This window comes from Bubalus kerabau, chromosome 15 (genome assembly GCF_029407905.1).
Source record: "Bubalus kerabau isolate K-KA32 ecotype Philippines breed swamp buffalo chromosome 15, PCC_UOA_SB_1v2, whole genome shotgun sequence".
Taxonomy (NCBI): Eukaryota; Metazoa; Chordata; class Mammalia; order Artiodactyla; family Bovidae; genus Bubalus; species Bubalus kerabau.
The window spans coordinates 8,869,266-8,886,165 of record NC_073638.1 but is presented as its reverse complement, the minus strand read 5'-3'; the positions used below and the strand labels follow the sequence as shown (position 1 = coordinate 8,886,165).

At 37.7% G+C, this 16,900-nt stretch overlaps 1 protein-coding gene across 1 annotated transcript in view; it reads left to right on the top strand.

Moving 5' to 3' along the window:
* Positions 1 to 16,900, top strand: part of CNTN5 (contactin 5) — a 649,216-nt gene that overhangs the window by 534,144 nt on the left and 98,172 nt on the right. Inside the window, exon 15 of the mRNA XM_055548167.1 lies at positions 11,726 to 11,884. Within this exon, the coding sequence (XP_055404142.1) occupies positions 11,726 to 11,884 (159 nt within the window). The remainder of the gene's footprint in view (positions 1 to 11,725; positions 11,885 to 16,900) is intronic.

Sequence of the window (16,900 nt, the reverse complement as noted above, 5' to 3'; positions counted from 1 at the left end):
AGAAGACAGGTAAGGTGGTCTGGTATTCTTATCTCTTTAAAAAATTTTCTACAGTTTGTTTGGTCAACACAATCAAAGGCTTTAGCACAGTCAATGAAGCAGGAATAGTTGTTTTCCTGGAATTCTCTTCCTTTTTCTATGATCCAACAGATGTTATTAATTTGAACTCTGGTTCCTCTGCCTTTTCTAAATCCAGCTTCTATATCTGGATGTTCTCATTTGATGTACTGCTGAAGCCTCACTTGGAGAATTTTGAGCATTACTTTTTATTGTGTGAGATGAGTGACTGTGCAGTAGTTTGAACATTCTTTGCATTGCCTTTCTTTGGGGTTTGGAATGAAAACTTACCTTTTCTAGTCCTGCAGACACTGCTGAGGTTCCCAACTCTGAGTTTTCCAAGTAACTGGTTGCTAAGGTTACTACTAGGTATTGAGGGCCTACTATATATGAATTATCATGTTGAATATTCAGACAAGTGGAAATTATATAAAAATAATTCTATCCAATGTAAAAAGTGTAATAATGAAATGTAAAATATATAACATTTTTACTGCCAGGCATTTGTTTTTGTAAAATGTGTGCCTCTGCCTTTGGATTTTTAACACACCTGGGGTTGGAACCCTATTTTGTTCTCCTACAAACCACTTCCCCTGCCTTTCTCTCACCACTCAGCACAGTACTTTGCACGCATATGTTAGAAATTCAGCAAATGTTTAGTTAAATAGAATATACTTACAAAAGTATATAGATATCAAAATATGGAGGCATTCTTTAGAGTAATGACTTTTGAAATAATTTTAAACATTTAAATAATTTCCGGTTATTGTACAGAACTGAAAATCCAAACAAGTATGAAGAATAAAATTTAAATCATTTATAACTTCAACTGCAAGCAATAACTGCCATCGATCCTTTAATGCATTTATTTCCAGTCTTTTCCTATACTCATTTGGCAAATTATTATATTTATATTAACATATCATTTTGCATTCCACTTTTTGTGAACATGTCATAATATAGTACTAAATATTAGGCAGTTTAATGACCACCTAATTTTCTATTATAAGAATTTATGATTTAAATATTACATGATTACTGAACAATTAGTTATTTATAAGAGTTTGTAATTATAAATAATTGCACATCTAAAATTAGTATTGTGGCTATATAAATCTTTGCTATCACTGATTATTTTACTTAGGACTATATTTGGGAAAATAGCCATATGTAAAGAAAAATACTTGGGGATTTATTAATTATATTATAAATTTCATTTTGGTTCCATCTGAAGTTTTTTTAAAAAAAAATATTCAGAGTAATTATTGCCTCTTATTAAAAGAAATATACCTTTCTTAAGCAAATTAATTTAAATATTTTAGTAGAGATTTAATACTCAGAAAGGCAAATCATTTTACATAATTAGCAAATAACTATTTTCCATAATATCTCCTATCATTCCTCACACATAAGTGATTGATAATGTTTTTTGAAGACATGAATGAATAGGATGGATGAAATGGAACAGGATAAATGGAACAATATGAATTATTTTGATAATTATTCCAATATGAATACAATAGCTAAATTTCAAGTCTTTTTTCAAAGCATGGTAGTGATTCTTTTGATAAATTACCTACATATGAACAAACTCTCAAATCAAACTATTTTAAAGTCTGTTCCAATGATCACTTGTTTCCCCAAAATTAATGGCTTAAAAAATCCATCCATTACTTGCTCTTATAGCTTTGACAGCAGACAGCCATAGCCAGTTTCTTACCAGGGATGTCTCATGCATATGTGTCTAATGGTGGCTGAAGTGGGAATCATTTGAAGGATTCACTGCATCTGGTGTCAGGGCTGGGATGATGGAATAGGTGAGGGTGAGTTGAATCTCCTCCTCTCCATGGGATCTTCCAAATGACTAACTTGGACTTCCTGACAGAATGGTAGCATCGGTTTAACAGGATTTCTAACCAGGCAGCTGGACTGCACCGTAAGCATTCCAGGAGATATGGGATAAGCTGCAAAGCCTCTTATGATTTCCACTCAAAAGTCATGCTGTGTCATTTCTACCATTGCCATTTGGGTCAAATATAGGCATTCTTCATTTTATTGCACTTCATTGCTTTTTGGAACTGTACTTTTTTTTTTTTTTTTTTTTTTTTTTTTTTACAAATTGAAGCTTTATGACAAGCTTGTATTAAAGAAGTCTATTAGTGCAATTTTTTCCAACAGCATTTTCTCACTTCCTGTCTCTGTGTCACATTTTGGTAATTTTTCCAATATTTCAAGCTTTCTAATTATTGTGATATTTGTTATGGTAATCTGTGATTCATTAATCTTTGACACTACAATTTCAATTGTTTGGGGGCACCATAAGCCACACCCATAAAAGAAGGCAAGTTTAATTAACAAATGTTGTTTGCATTCTGATTATTCCACTGACCATCTGTTTCCCTATATCTCTCCCTCTCCTTGGGCTTGTTATTCACTGAGGCACAATAATTTTGATATTGGGCCAATTAATAACCCTATAATGCCTGTAAAGTGTTCAAGTGAAAGAAATGGTTGCATGTCTCTCACTTTAAATCAAAAGCCAGAAATGATTAAGCTTAGAGAGAAAGGCATGTCAAAAGTTGAGATAAGTTGAAACCTATGCCTTTTAACTAATGTTAGTCAAGTTAGCAAAGGAAAAAAATTCTTGAAGGAAATAAAATGTGCTGTTCTAGTGAATACAAAGATGACAAGAAAATGAGACAGGTTTATTGCTAATATGAAGAAAGTTTTGGGTCTGGATGGAAGATCAAGCCAGCCACAACATTACCTTAAGCTAAAGCCCATCCAGAGCAAAGCCTCACCTCCCTTTAATTTTATGAAGGCTGAAGAAAGCTGAAGAAGAAAAGCCTGAGACAGCAGAGGCTGTTCTGGAAGTTTAAAGAAAGAAGCCATCTTCACAGCATAAATGTTCAAGGTGAAGCAGTAAGTGCTGATGTAGAAGCTGCAACCTGTTATCCAGAAGATCTAGGCAAGATAATAAAAATGGCTCCAATAGACAACTGATTTTCATCATAGTAAAAATAGCCTTCTATTGGAAGATGATGCCATCTAGCATTTTCATAACTAGAGAGGAGAAGTCAATGCATGACTTCAAATTTCAACAAATTGACTCTCTTGTTAGAAGCTAATGCAAGTTGAAGTCAATGCTCATTTACCATTTTGAAAAGCCTAGGACCCTTAAGAATTAGGCTGAATATACTCTGCCTGTGCTCTATAAATGGAACAACGAAGCATGAATAACAGCATATCTGTCTACAACATAGTATACTATAATTTAAGCCCACTGTTGAGTCTTACCATTCAGAAAACAAATCAAACTTCTTTTCAAGATATCACTGCTCTATGACAATGCATCTGATGACCCAAGATCTCTGATGGAGATGTAGAACAAGATTTATGCTGTTTCAATGCCTGCTAACACAATATCCATTCTGCAGCTCATGGATTAAGGAATAATTTTGAATTTCAAGTCCTTTTTTTTTCAGAAATACATTTCATAAGGCTACAGCTGCCATAGATAGTGATTTCACTGATAGGCAAAATAAACTGAAAATCTTATGGAAAGGATTCATCATCTTATTGCCATGAAGTGCTGTAATTCATGGGAAGAAGTCAAAATATCAACATTAACAGACATTCGGAAGGAGTTGATTCCAGCATTTAGGAATAACAGAGGGATTTAAGACCTCAGTGGTTGAAGGTGTGGTAGAAATAGCAAAATAATTAAAATTAGAAGTGTAGGTTGTAGCTGTTAGTCAAATTCCTGCATTCTCACAATACAACTTTAACAAATGAAGAGTTGCTTCTTATGCAAGTGCTAAGATAATAAGTCCTTGAGATGGAATCTACTCTTGGAAAAAATGCTGTGAAAATCATTGAACTAGCAACAAAGGAGTAAGAATATTACATAAACTTAATTAATAAGTCAATGACAAGTTTTGAGAGAACTGATTCCAATTTTGAAAGAAATTCTACTATGGGTAAAATACTATCTAACATCATTGTGCTACAGAGAATTCATTCATGAAAGGAAAAGTAAATAGACACAGCAAACTACATTGTTGTCTTATTTTAAGAAATTGCCACAGTCACCCCAACCTTTAGCAACCACCACTTTGATCAGTTGGCAGCCATCAATATTGAGGCAAGACTTTCCACCAGGCAAAAGATTACAACTTATTGAAGAGTCAGATGATGGTTAGCAGTTTTTAGCAATAAAATATGTTTAATGAAGATATGTACATTGCTTTTTTAGACATAATGTTATTGCCTACTTGATAGACTATAGTATAATGTAAACAAGTATTTTTTATGGACTTGGAAATCAAAAAGTTGCATGCCTTGCTTTATTGCCATATTGGCTGTATTATGGTGACTTCCCAGGTGGTGATAGTAGTAAAGAAACCATCTGCCAATGAAGGAGACATAAGAGATGAGAGTTCAACCCCTGGGTAAGGAAGGTCCCCTGGACGAGGGCATGGCAACCCACGCCAGTATTATTGCCTGGAGAATGCCATGGACAGAGGAGCCTGGAAGGCTACAGTCCTTAGGGTCACAAAGAGTTGGACATGACTGAAGTGATTTAGCCATGCACACAAGAAAAAAATCCACAGTATCACCAGAGTATGCCTGTAATCAATCACAGGCCAACCCAGATTCAAGGAGGTTTAAAGAACAGGCTTCATGACCTGCATGTGCAAGAGGAAAGAAAGTTTTTTGGTGGCCATCATATACCTAAGCTGCCACAAAGTGCTAAACACTTTCTTCAGTTAACAGTGAAAGGAAGAAGGATCTCCATAACCCTTGCTTTATTGAACCAATCAGGCTTTAGAATCAAATGTGAATTCAAATCTCTGCTGTGCCATGTATTAGCAGTGATTTGAGTGAGTAGCTTCTCACTAGAAGGGATTCTCTGACACCTACTGCCTCATGTAATACCTAACATGCTGCTGCTGCTAAGTCACTTCAGTCATGTCTGACTCTGTGCGACCCCATAGACGGCAGCCCACCAGGCTCCCCTGTCCCTGGGATTCTCCAGGCAAGAACACTGTAGTGGGTTGCCATTTCCTTCTCCAATGCATGAAAGTGAAAAGTGAAAGGGAAGTCACTCAGTCGTGTCCGACTCTTAGCGACCCCATGGACTGCAGCCTACCAGGCTCCTCCATCCATGGGATTTTCCAGGTAAGAGTACTGGAGTGGGGTGCCATCGCCTTCTCCGAATACCTAACATACAGCGATGTTATTGACTAAGTAACTTATTTATTCTTAATCAACCAAATGACCTTTAAGAGTCTATTACATCTTCTATAACAGAAGCAGAAGATATTAAGAAGAGATGACAAGAATACACAGAAGAACTGTACAAAAAAGATCTTCATGACCCAGATAATCACAGTGGTGTGATCACTGACCTAGAGCCAGACATCCTGGAATGTGAAGTCAAGTGGGCCTTAGAAAGCATCACTACGAACAAAAGCTAGTGGAGGTGATGGAATTCCAGTGGAGCTGTTCCAGGTCCTGAAAGGTGATGCTGTGAAAGTGCTGCACTCAATATGCCAGCAAATTTGGAAAACTCAGCAGCGGTCACAAGACTGGAAAAGGTCAGTTTTCATTCCAATCCCAAAGAAAGGCAATGCCAAAGAATGCTCAAACTACCACACAATTGCACTCATCTCACATGCTAGTAAAGTAATGCTCAAAATTCTCCAAACCAGGCTTCACCAGTATGTGAACCGTGAACTTCCTGATGTTCAAGCTGGTTTTAGAAAAGGCAGAGGAACCAGAGATCAAATTGCGAACATCCGCTGGATCATGGAAAAAGCAAGAGAGTTCCAGAAAAACATCTATTTCTGCTTTATTGACTATGCCAAAGCCTTTGACTGTGTGGATCACAATAAAATGTGGAAAATTCTGGAAGAGATGGGAATACCAGACCACCTGATCTGCCTCTTGAGAAATTTGTATGCAGGTCAGGAAGCAACAGTTAGAACTGGACATGGAACAACAGACTGGTTCCAAATAGGAAAAGGAGTATGTCAAGGCTGTATATTGTCACCCTGTTTATTTAACTTATATGCAGAGTACATCATGATAAACGCTGGACTGGAAGAAACACAAGCTGGAATCAAGATTGCCAGGAGAAATATCAATAACCTCAGATATGCAGATGACACCACCTTTATGGCAGAAAGTGAAGAGGAACTCAAAAGCCTCTTGATGAAGTGAAAGTGGAGAGTGAAAAATTTGGCTTAAAGCTCAACATTCAGAAAACGAAGATCATGGCATCTGGTCCCACCACTTCATGGGAAATAGATGGGGAAACAGTGGAAACAGTGTCAGACTTTATTTTTCTGGGCTCCAAAATCACTGCAGATGGTGACTGCAGCCATGAAATTAAAAGATGCTTACTCCTTGGAAGGAAGGTTATGACCAACCTAGATAGCATATTCAAAAGCAGAGACATTACTTTGCCAACAAAGGTTCGTCTAGTCAAGGCTATGGTTTTTCCTGTGGTCATGTATGGATGTGAGAGTTGGACTGTGAAGAAGGCTGAGTGCTGAAGAATTGATGCTTTTTTTTTTTTTTTTTGGCTTATGCTTTATTATTATTTTTTTTAATTTTATTTTATTTTTAAACTTTACATAACTGTATTAGTTTTGCCAAATATCAAAATGAATCTGCCACAGGTATACATGTGTTCCCCATCCTGAACCCTCCTCCCTCCTCCCTCCCCATTCCATCCCTCTGGGTCGTAGAAAGAGAAATTAAGGAAACAATTCCATTCACCATTGCAATGGAAAGAATAAAATACTTAGGAATATATCTACCTAAAGAATCTAAATACCTATATATAGAAAACTATAAAACACTGGTGAAAGAAATCAAAGAGGACACTAACAGATGGAGAAATATACCATGTTCATGGATTGGAAGAATCAATATAGTGAAAATGAGTATACTACCCAAAGCAATCTATAGATTCAATGCAATCCCTATCAAGCTACCAACAGCATTCTTCACAGAGCTAGAACAAATAATTTCACAATTTGTATGGAAAAACAAAAAACCTCGAATAGCCAAAGCGATCTTGAGAAAGAAGAATGGAACTGGAGGAATCAACCTACCTGACTTCAGGCTCTACTACAAAGCCACAATCATCAAGACAGTATGGTACTGGCACAAAGACAGAAATATAGATCAATGGAACAAAATAGAAAGCCCAGAGATAAATCCACGCACATATGGACACCTTATCTTTGACAAAGGAGGCAAGAATATACAATGGATTAAAGACAATCTCTTTAACAAGTGGTGCTGGGAAATCTGGTCAACCACTTGTAAAAGAATGAAACTAGAACACTTTCTAACACCATACACAAAAATAAACTCAAAATGGATTAAAGATCTAAACGTAAGACCAGAAACTATAAAACTCCTAGAGGAGAACATAGGCAAAACACTCTCTGACATACATCACAGCAGGATCCTCTATGACCCACCTCCCAGAATATTGGAAATAAAAGCAAAAATAAACAAATGGGACCTAATTAACCTTAAAAGCTTCTGCACATCAAAGGAAACTATTAGCAAGGTGAAAAGACAGCCTTCAGAATGGGAGAAGATAATAGCGAATGAAGCAACTGACAAACAACTAATCTCGAGAATATACAACTCCTACAGCTCAACTCCAGAAAAATAAATGACCCAATCAAAAAATGGGCCAAAGTACTAAATAGACATTTCTCCAAAGAAGACATACAGATGGCTAACAAACACATGAAAAGATGCTCAACATCACTCATTATCAGAGAAATGCAAATCAAAACCACTATGAGGTACCATTTCACACCAGTCAGAATGGCTGCGATCCAAAAGTCTACAAGTAATAAATGCTGGAGAGGGTGTGGAGAAAAGGAAACCCTCTTGCACTGTTGGAGGGAATGCAAACTAGTACAGCCACTATGGAGAACAGTGTGGAGATTCCTTAAAAAACTGGAAATGGACCTGCCTTATGATCCAGCAATCCCACTGCTGGGCATACACACTGAGGAAACCAGAAGGGAAAGAGACACGAGTACCCCAATGTTCATCGCAGCACTGTTTATAATAGCCAGGACATGGGAGGAACCTAGATGTCCATCAGCAGATGAATGGATAAGAAAGCTGTGGTACATATACACAATGGAATATTATTCAGCCATTAAAAAGAATACATTTGAATCAGTTCTAATGAGGTGGATGAAACTGGAGCCTATTATACAGAGTGAAGTAAGCCAGAAAGAAAAACACCAATACAGTATACTAACGCATATATATGGAATTTAGAAAGATGGTAACAATAACCAATAACCCTGTGTACGAGACAGCAAAAGAGACACTGATGTATAGAAGTCTTATGGACTCTGTGGGAGAGGGAGAGGGTGGGAAGATTTGGGAGAATGGCATTGAAACATGTAAAATATCATGTATGAAATGAGTTGCCAGTCCAGGTTCGATGCACGATACTGGTTGCTTGGGGCTGGTGCACTGGGACGACCCAGAGGGATGGAATGGGGAGGGAGGAGGGAGGAGGGTTCAGGATGGGGAACACATGTATACCTGTGGCGGATTCATTTTGATATTTGGCAAAACTAATACAGCTATGTAAAGTTTAAAAATAAAATAAAATTTAAAATAATAATAATAATAAAGCATAAGCCAAAAAAAAAAAAAAAAGCATCAATTCTTCCGCACTCAGCCTTTTGAGCTGTGGTGTTGGAGAAGACTCTTGAGAGTCCCTTGGACTGCAAGGAGATCCAACCAGTCCTTTCTGAAGGAGATCAGCCCTGGGATTTCTTTGGAAGGAATGATGCTAAAGCTGAAACTCCAGTACTTTGGCCACCTCATGTGAAGAGTTGACTCATTGGAAAAGACTGTGATGCTGGGAGGGATTGGGAGCAGGAGGAGAAGGGGACGACAGAAGATGAGATGGCTGGATGGCATCACTGACTCAATGGATGTGAGTCTGAGTGAACTCCGGGAGTTGGTGATGGACAGGGAGGCCTGGCGTGCTGCGATTCATGGGGTCGCAAAGAGTCAGACACGACTGAGTGACTGATCTGATCTGATCTGATGAAATAGCAATTATAATGCCCATTTCACAGTAACATAGAAATAAGTGAACAAGCTAATGTTTGCAAAATACTCAATAGTGAGGATATGGTGGCTATTGGTATTATTATTACAGTTATTATTCTTATCATTATTATATTATTATCATTATAGTCACACCTCAATGTCCCTGTCATAGAGTCTAGCAACTTGCTAGACATCTTCAGCAACTGGATCTTATTTATTTTCCACACCTCATATTTATATACCATTTTAATAATCTGAACATTTTTTGTACATCAAGTGAATGGATTCTTCCATAAGTACTTGACCTAATTATTTTATTTCCTGCTTAATTCCTGGAGAAGGCAATTGGTACCCCACTCCAGTACTCTCGCCTGGAGAATCCCATAGATGGAGGAGCCTGGTGGACTGCAGTCCATGGGGTCGCTAAGAGTCAGACACGACTGAGCGACTTCATTTTCACTTTTCACTTTCATGCGTTGCAGAAGGAAATGGCAACCCACTCCAGTGTTCTTGTCTGGAGAATCTCAGGGACCCCATCTATGGGGTCGCACAGAGTCGGACACGACTGAAGCAACTTAGCAGCAGCAGCCACTTAATTCCAGATAAATACAAATTTTCATCAAAAGTCCCCTACACTGAAATCTCAAATTATGTAATTTTTGTCTTTCTACCTTCCCCTCCTGGTAACCTGGTTTCTGGATTTCATTATTTTATTCTTGTCTGTCAGCACCAATCTGGCTTCACTTGACTCCCTAGTCCTCCTTGAAGCCATGGTCATTCATACCATTGACATCTTTGATGATAAGTCATATCAAATTTATAAACTAAGCCTGAATTGACCCAGTTAACCACTTTCTCTGGCCCTGATCCTGCCTTTCTAGCCCAAGCTTGCTGCTGAGTTGGTCAGTTCTACTTCACAATGGTGCTATTGAGGCAAACTTGAATTCCAGACTATTCCAAATATTTTTATTTCACTCTTCCTTTCTTTCCTCATTTTATCATGGGCCTTATCCAGACATTTTCCACTGTCTTCTAGCTCCCAGTCCCACTCTTACCCAACCACCTTCACTTTTTGTATTTTTTTTTTCCTTCTTTAGTGAAAAAAAGGAGAAACTTCCCAAATGAACTCTCCCAGCTTCTTGACATTTCAAAAGCTTTCCGTCTATATTCAGTTTCTTCCTTAATTTCTCCAGAGGCGGGGTGGGGCGGGAAATGCCACTTCTCATGGTTACTCTCTATGTCTGCTCATAATCCCAGTATTTGTTACCTTCTTGATGGAATAGTCCTTGTCTTCTAAGTCTGTGGTCTCCACTATCCACTGCTGTTTCTCACTCTTGATAAAAATGCTCATTTCTCATTGCCTAAAAATGTCACCTGTACGGTGACCCTTTCAAACACTTTGTCCATCCCTTTGTCCCTTCGTTATTGAAAATTTCTACTCAGATGACTTTACTGCCTCCATCTGTTTAGCACTCCACCATTTATTAGCTATTTACAGTCTAGGTCAGCACTTACTTCTCAGACTTCATAATAACCAAATCCAGAGAGTAACTTGCTAAACAAGGACTAAATCAGAAAATAACCTAAAATTTACAGGTGGGATGTTTTTAATTGAAAATAAAAGATCCTTAAAGCTTTGATAGTTCATAATTAGGGAATAGAAAAGAATTAAGAAGAAAACTGACATTTGTGCTTAGCCACTAAAATATGAATACTATACATATTTTTACTGTTATTAGAAATCACTATTTTAGAAGTAGTAACACAGGGATATACATCTCCTCATGTCAGATCATGGTTGTTTCTTGAAGCTAAATTCTAACGCATGTCAACTGATAAACATAATTCTATACCATACCAATTTTTTATGATCAAAAGGGGAATCACATTCTCTGATTAACCATCTTCTCACACTCACCAAAAAAAAAAAAAAATCATTATCATCATCATCATCTAATCACACCTTTCTTTTAACTTCTTACAACATTTCTCCATACCTCACTTCTAGGATATATCCTTCCTTGGTCTGAACTCTCAATATTTCAGAGCCTTTCATTTTTCCCCTGTTAGAGTTTAAGCTCCTTGGTAAGTACATCCACACTATTTGTACACTGTAGGTTGGCTGAAAATTAGGCCCGTACACCTGTGACTTTGTGGTAATGATGGGGTCATTTCTGTTTCTAGTAGCATTGCCTCTTACTCTGTCACTGCCTCTGTAAGCTGTGATTGATTTCAGCAGTCATAGTAGCTACTGACATTCAAGTCCTTACATTAGTTTCTAATTATGTTTTTGCATGTCTATACAATGCAAAGTTAACTGGTGGTTGTATCCAAGCACAAAGTATTATGAAAAAAATCTATAATTAAATTATCCTCAGAAATCATGGAAATCAACTTGCATCCCATCTCTTTTACTAGCAATGTTCATTACTAAATATGTATTTCATTCAAATGCTTTACCAGTTTGATTGGGTCCTTATTGGAAATACAATATCTCATGGCTCCTCATCATGGCTTGACCTTAACTTTTTCCCTTCTCTTTTGCCTATAGGTCCCCCAGGCCCACCAGGGATAGTGATTGTGGAGGAAATCACTGAGAGCACAGCCACACTCTCCTGGAGTCCAGCCGCTGACAACCACAGCCCCATCTCTTCCTACAACCTTCAGGCTCGTAGCCCCTTCTCCCTGGGCTGGCAAACGGTAAAAACAGGTAAGAGGCTCTAAAACAACTTCAGACACAGACAGAGCAGCTTCCGATGTCATGATCCGTATTTGCTAACAATCTCAGCAGGATTATTTTGGATTCGGGAAATTTTATTATTTATGACAATATTACACCACAGGAGGACACAGCAACCCACTCTAGTATTCTTGCCTGGAGAATCCCACAGACAGAGGAGCCTGGCAGACTACAGTCCATAGGTCGCCAAGAGTTGGACACGACTGAAGCCACTTTGCATGCAGGCATGCATGACAATCTTAACCATTGTTTGCTTCTTTTTATAAAGCCACTTTGTTTTCTTCTCTTCTTGTTTCCCAAGGAAGGACCACATTATTTATCTTTGTTTGTTTATTGAAGCAACGTTAAACTCATGTAAAAGCTGCAAAAATAATACAAAGATTATCTGTGGGCCCATCTCTCAATTTCCCCAAGTTATTCTACCTAACAATGGTATCATGGTCAAATCAGGAAACTGACATTGATACAATGCTATAAACCACAGATCATATTCAAATTTCACCAGGTTTTATGTACAATTTTTCTAGTGAATAGTTCCATAAAATTCTATGAAGTTTTATTATATAGATTCAAACCTCCACCAAGACAGTCAGATGCAGAACTGCTCCATTACTCCAGTTCCTTGCTCTATGCCTTTAGAGTCACACACCCATTTTATTTATAAAAATAAAATTTAACATAAAATTACATTATTTAAAATAATAAGCATTTTAATGCTTACTTCTAAGTTTATTTGCATTGTAATTGCATTATTTTAAAAATAATTTTCCCCTGATGGCTTTCTTTTCATGTTATAACTAAACTTCCTTTCCCTCTCTAAATGTGGCTATCTGTAGGGATATGTGAAATTACACTCAGTTGATAGTTATTACCTATTTAGCATGTTGATATTTGAAAAGCAAACAGTATCTATAAAATGTAATCTTCAGAAGCAGTTGTCCATACTGAGAACGGATTTGTGACTTTATTTTCTTTCTAAATATAAAACTGATTTACCTACATAGAAGTGAAATATAAAATCAGTAAAATATCTCAGTGCAGTAACCATAAAACTCCATTAATCTGAATGTTATAGAAGTAAAGTGGTCCATTTCATTGCTTAAATTAAATTTGAGCTGAAACTTGTTTTGTGTTAAACTTGTAATCTAGGGGCAAAAGTACATTCATCCAAATGCAAAATATTGATATGATTCAAGTTTTTATTGATATTAGGTTCCTATAGTAATTCATAAAATTCAGTATAATTATAATTATAGTGTACTATACATATGTACAAATTTGTTTTATAATATAAATAATGTATAGAATTGTGGGTACCAGCTTCATTCCTGGTTCCATTTTAATCCTGAGATGCAAATGTAAAGCCAAGAAATTGAGGAAATCTCTATGTTTGGTAGATGATTCTGGAGAGGATGCAAATTCAGGTCACATGAACAGGTTTATACAAGAATTCTTATAACCTTCATTTATAGGATGTTCCCAAGTCATCCTAAGTGTTAGAGCCCTAACATTTTGGTCTGCTGTTGGGAAATGGATTCACCTTCAAATTTCATGCTGTGCATTCAGCAAGCTCACTCTCTTGCCTGTGGCTGTGCTTTCTGCCCACCCTCGCCACACTGCCTAAAATAGTTGCTTCCTGGGATGTTTCCCTTGTGGCACATTGCACTACATACATGTGTTTCCTTGCTCATCCCATACCCATGTTCTTGTGCTTCTTAACACATGGTACAGCTATCCAGGATACCTCATCTTCCATAGTTTCTTAGTTACTTGTATTCCTTGCTTTCTTACATACCTTTATTCAACTGTTTGTACTTTTTGTTGTTTGATAGATAGATAGAGGGCCTCCCAGGTGGTGCTAGTGGTAAAGAATCCACCTGCCAATGAAGAAGATGTAAGAGATGTGGGTTTGATCCCTGGATCAGGAAGATGCCCTGGAGAAAGAAATGGCAAACCTTTCCAATATTCTTCCCAGAAAAATCCCAAGGACAGAGGAGCTTGGTGGGCTACAGTCCATGGGATTACAAAGAGTTGGACTCAAGTGAGCATATGAGCACATCACAACACACAGATAGACAGATAATGATAAATAGTGGATATATAGATATGTATATATATCATGTATGTAAAATATATAAACTTTGAATTTTTTGGCATAAACTAAGGAAAAACAAAAGAGTGGTGTGTATTTCTGTATGTGTAGAGGGTTTAATTGTTTTGATTAAATGCTATTTGGGGTTTGTTTACTTATTTTAGAAGTCCCTGATGTAAAATTGCATTCTTATCTAATTAATTTGAACATTGGAAATATATTTGAATTGTTGTTTCTGTTTTAGTCATTAAGTCATATTTGGCTCTTTGCAACACTGTGGATTACAGCCCACCAGGCTCCTCTCTCCGTGAGATGTCTCAGGCAAGAATATTGGAGTGGGTTGCCATTTTCTTCTCCAGGGGATCTTTCCAAACCAGAGATCATCTCCTGCATTGACAGGTGGATTCTTTTCCACTGAGCCACCAGGGAAAGCCCTATATCTGAATAGAGAGCTCTTTTTCAAATCAGTTCAGTAAATGCTGAAGAAGGTACAGAGAAAAGGGAATCCTCTTACACTGTTGGTGGGAATGCAAACTAGTACAGCCACTATGGAGAACAGTGTGGAGATTTGTTAAAAAACTGGAAATAGAACTGCCATATGACCCAGCAATCCCACTGCTGAGCACACACACTGAAGAAATCAGAATTGAAAGAGATACATGTCCCCAGTGTTCATCGCAGCACTGTTTACAAGAGCTAGGACATGGAAGCAACCTAGATGTCCATTGGCAGATGAATGGGTAAGAAAGCTGTGGTACATATACACAATGGAATATTATTCAGCCATTAAAAAGAATACATTTGAATCAGTTCTAATGAGGTGGATGAAACTGGAGCCTATTATACAGAGCGAAGTAAGTCAGAAAAAAAACACCAATACAGTATATTAACACACATATATGGAATTTAGAAAGATGGTAATGATGACCCTGTATGTGAGACAGAAAAAGAGACACAGATGTAAAGAACAGACTGTTGGACTCTGTGGGAGAAGGTGAGAGTGGGATGATTTGAGAGAATAACACTGAAACATATATAATGCCATATGTGAAATAAATGACCAGTCCAAGTTCGATGCATGAAACAGGATACTCAAAGACAGTGCACTGGGATGACTCTGAGAGATGGGATGGGTAGGGAAGTGGGAGGGAGAGTCAGGATGGGGAACACATGTACACCCATGGCTGATTCATGTGAATGTATGGCAAAAACCACCACAATATTGTAAAGTAACTAGCCTCCAATTAAAATAATTTTAAAAAATAAATAAATAAAATAAAAGGCAACACTAAAAAAAAAATAAAGAAATAAAATCAGTTCAGTTCAGTTTAGTTCAGTCGCTCAGTCGTGTCCAACTCTTTGCGACTCCATGAATCGCAGCATGCCAGGCCTCCCTGTCCATCACCAACTCCCAGAGTTCACTCAGACTCACGCCCATCAAGTCAGTGATGCCATCCAGCCATCTCATCCTCTGTTGTCCCCTTCTCCTCCTGCCCCCAATCCCTCCCAGCATCAGAGTCTTTTCCAATGAGTCAGCTCTTCTCATGAGGTGGCCAAACTACTGGAGTTTCAGCTTCAGCATCAGTTCAGTTAAGTAAGTGCTTAAAAAAATCAAGTTATACTGCATATACAAGTAAACATATATTTTTCAAAAGTATATTCCTATAAATTATCAATTTTATTTGCCCTTGATAGTAGTATCAAATCATTCTCTAACAAGGTGTCTCCTCACCTAAGGTGGTCACACATTTCTCTAAAACTCAGCATCTCTTGCAGCTATGGTAGAGTCATTGCCATCCACCAGGCAAGCCAAGGGGCAGTTGTCAATTTTTCCATGCTTTACAGCAGGAGTCCTCAACTCCTGGGCTGGGGACCAGTACTGTTAGCCTGTTAGAAGGAGGTGAGTGACAGGCTAGTGAAGCTTCATCTGACATTTCTCATCACTCGCATTATTGCCTGGTCCATGGAAAACTTATCTTCCACGAAACCAATCTCTTGTGCCAAAAATGTTGGGGACTCCTACTCTAAAGCAGCTGTTTTAAATGTTTGTTGAGTTCTGCTTCTAGTGCAAACTCATTGCCTGTGTTAGCGAAAGAAGTTTTTTGGGGGCTACATCATCTTCACTGAGGAAGCAGATCTTTTGCTTTCATAGTTATCATCTAACCCAAATCAATTTCAGTAGATATGTGCCCTAATATGGGCTTTCCTGGTGGCTCAGTGGTAAAGAATCTGCCTGCAATGCAGGAGACCCAGGTTCTATCCCTAGGTCAGGAAGATTTCCTGGAGGAGGACTTGGCAACCCACTCCAGTATTCTTGCCTGGAGAATCTATGGACAGAGGAGCCTGGCAGGCTGTAGTCCATAGGGTCACAAAGAGTTGTACACAACTGAAGTGACTGGCACACACACAGGCACATCCTTTAATGTAGACATACATGTTAGGGGAAAAAAGATTTAGTTCTGCAGTTTGAACACTAAAGATGTTAAAGTAATGCATAAGCTAGCATGTTAAAAACTCCTAAGTTTCCTTTATATGCCAGCATGAATATTAAGAATAGTAAGTTTCTCATTTTTGACAAATGAAGTAATGAATTTCACATGGACCAAGCACATCTGGAATTAACTTATCAATGCTGCCCACCCAAAAATAAAACTCAAAACAGGTGACTGTGAATGGGGCCATTTATTAATTTTTAAGAAAGTATAAAAATCGTAAGAAATAGATAATTTCATTTGCAGATCCTCTTTTCTCATCAAGCAAGCTGCTTCTTATTTGAACACCTGAGTTTCTTGCTCATATTACTGAACAGTATTTGCGACCAAGTTTTTATGACCATATTTAATTAGGAATGGCAAATCATCTGTAATCATAGAATTGATGGGCCATTATTTACT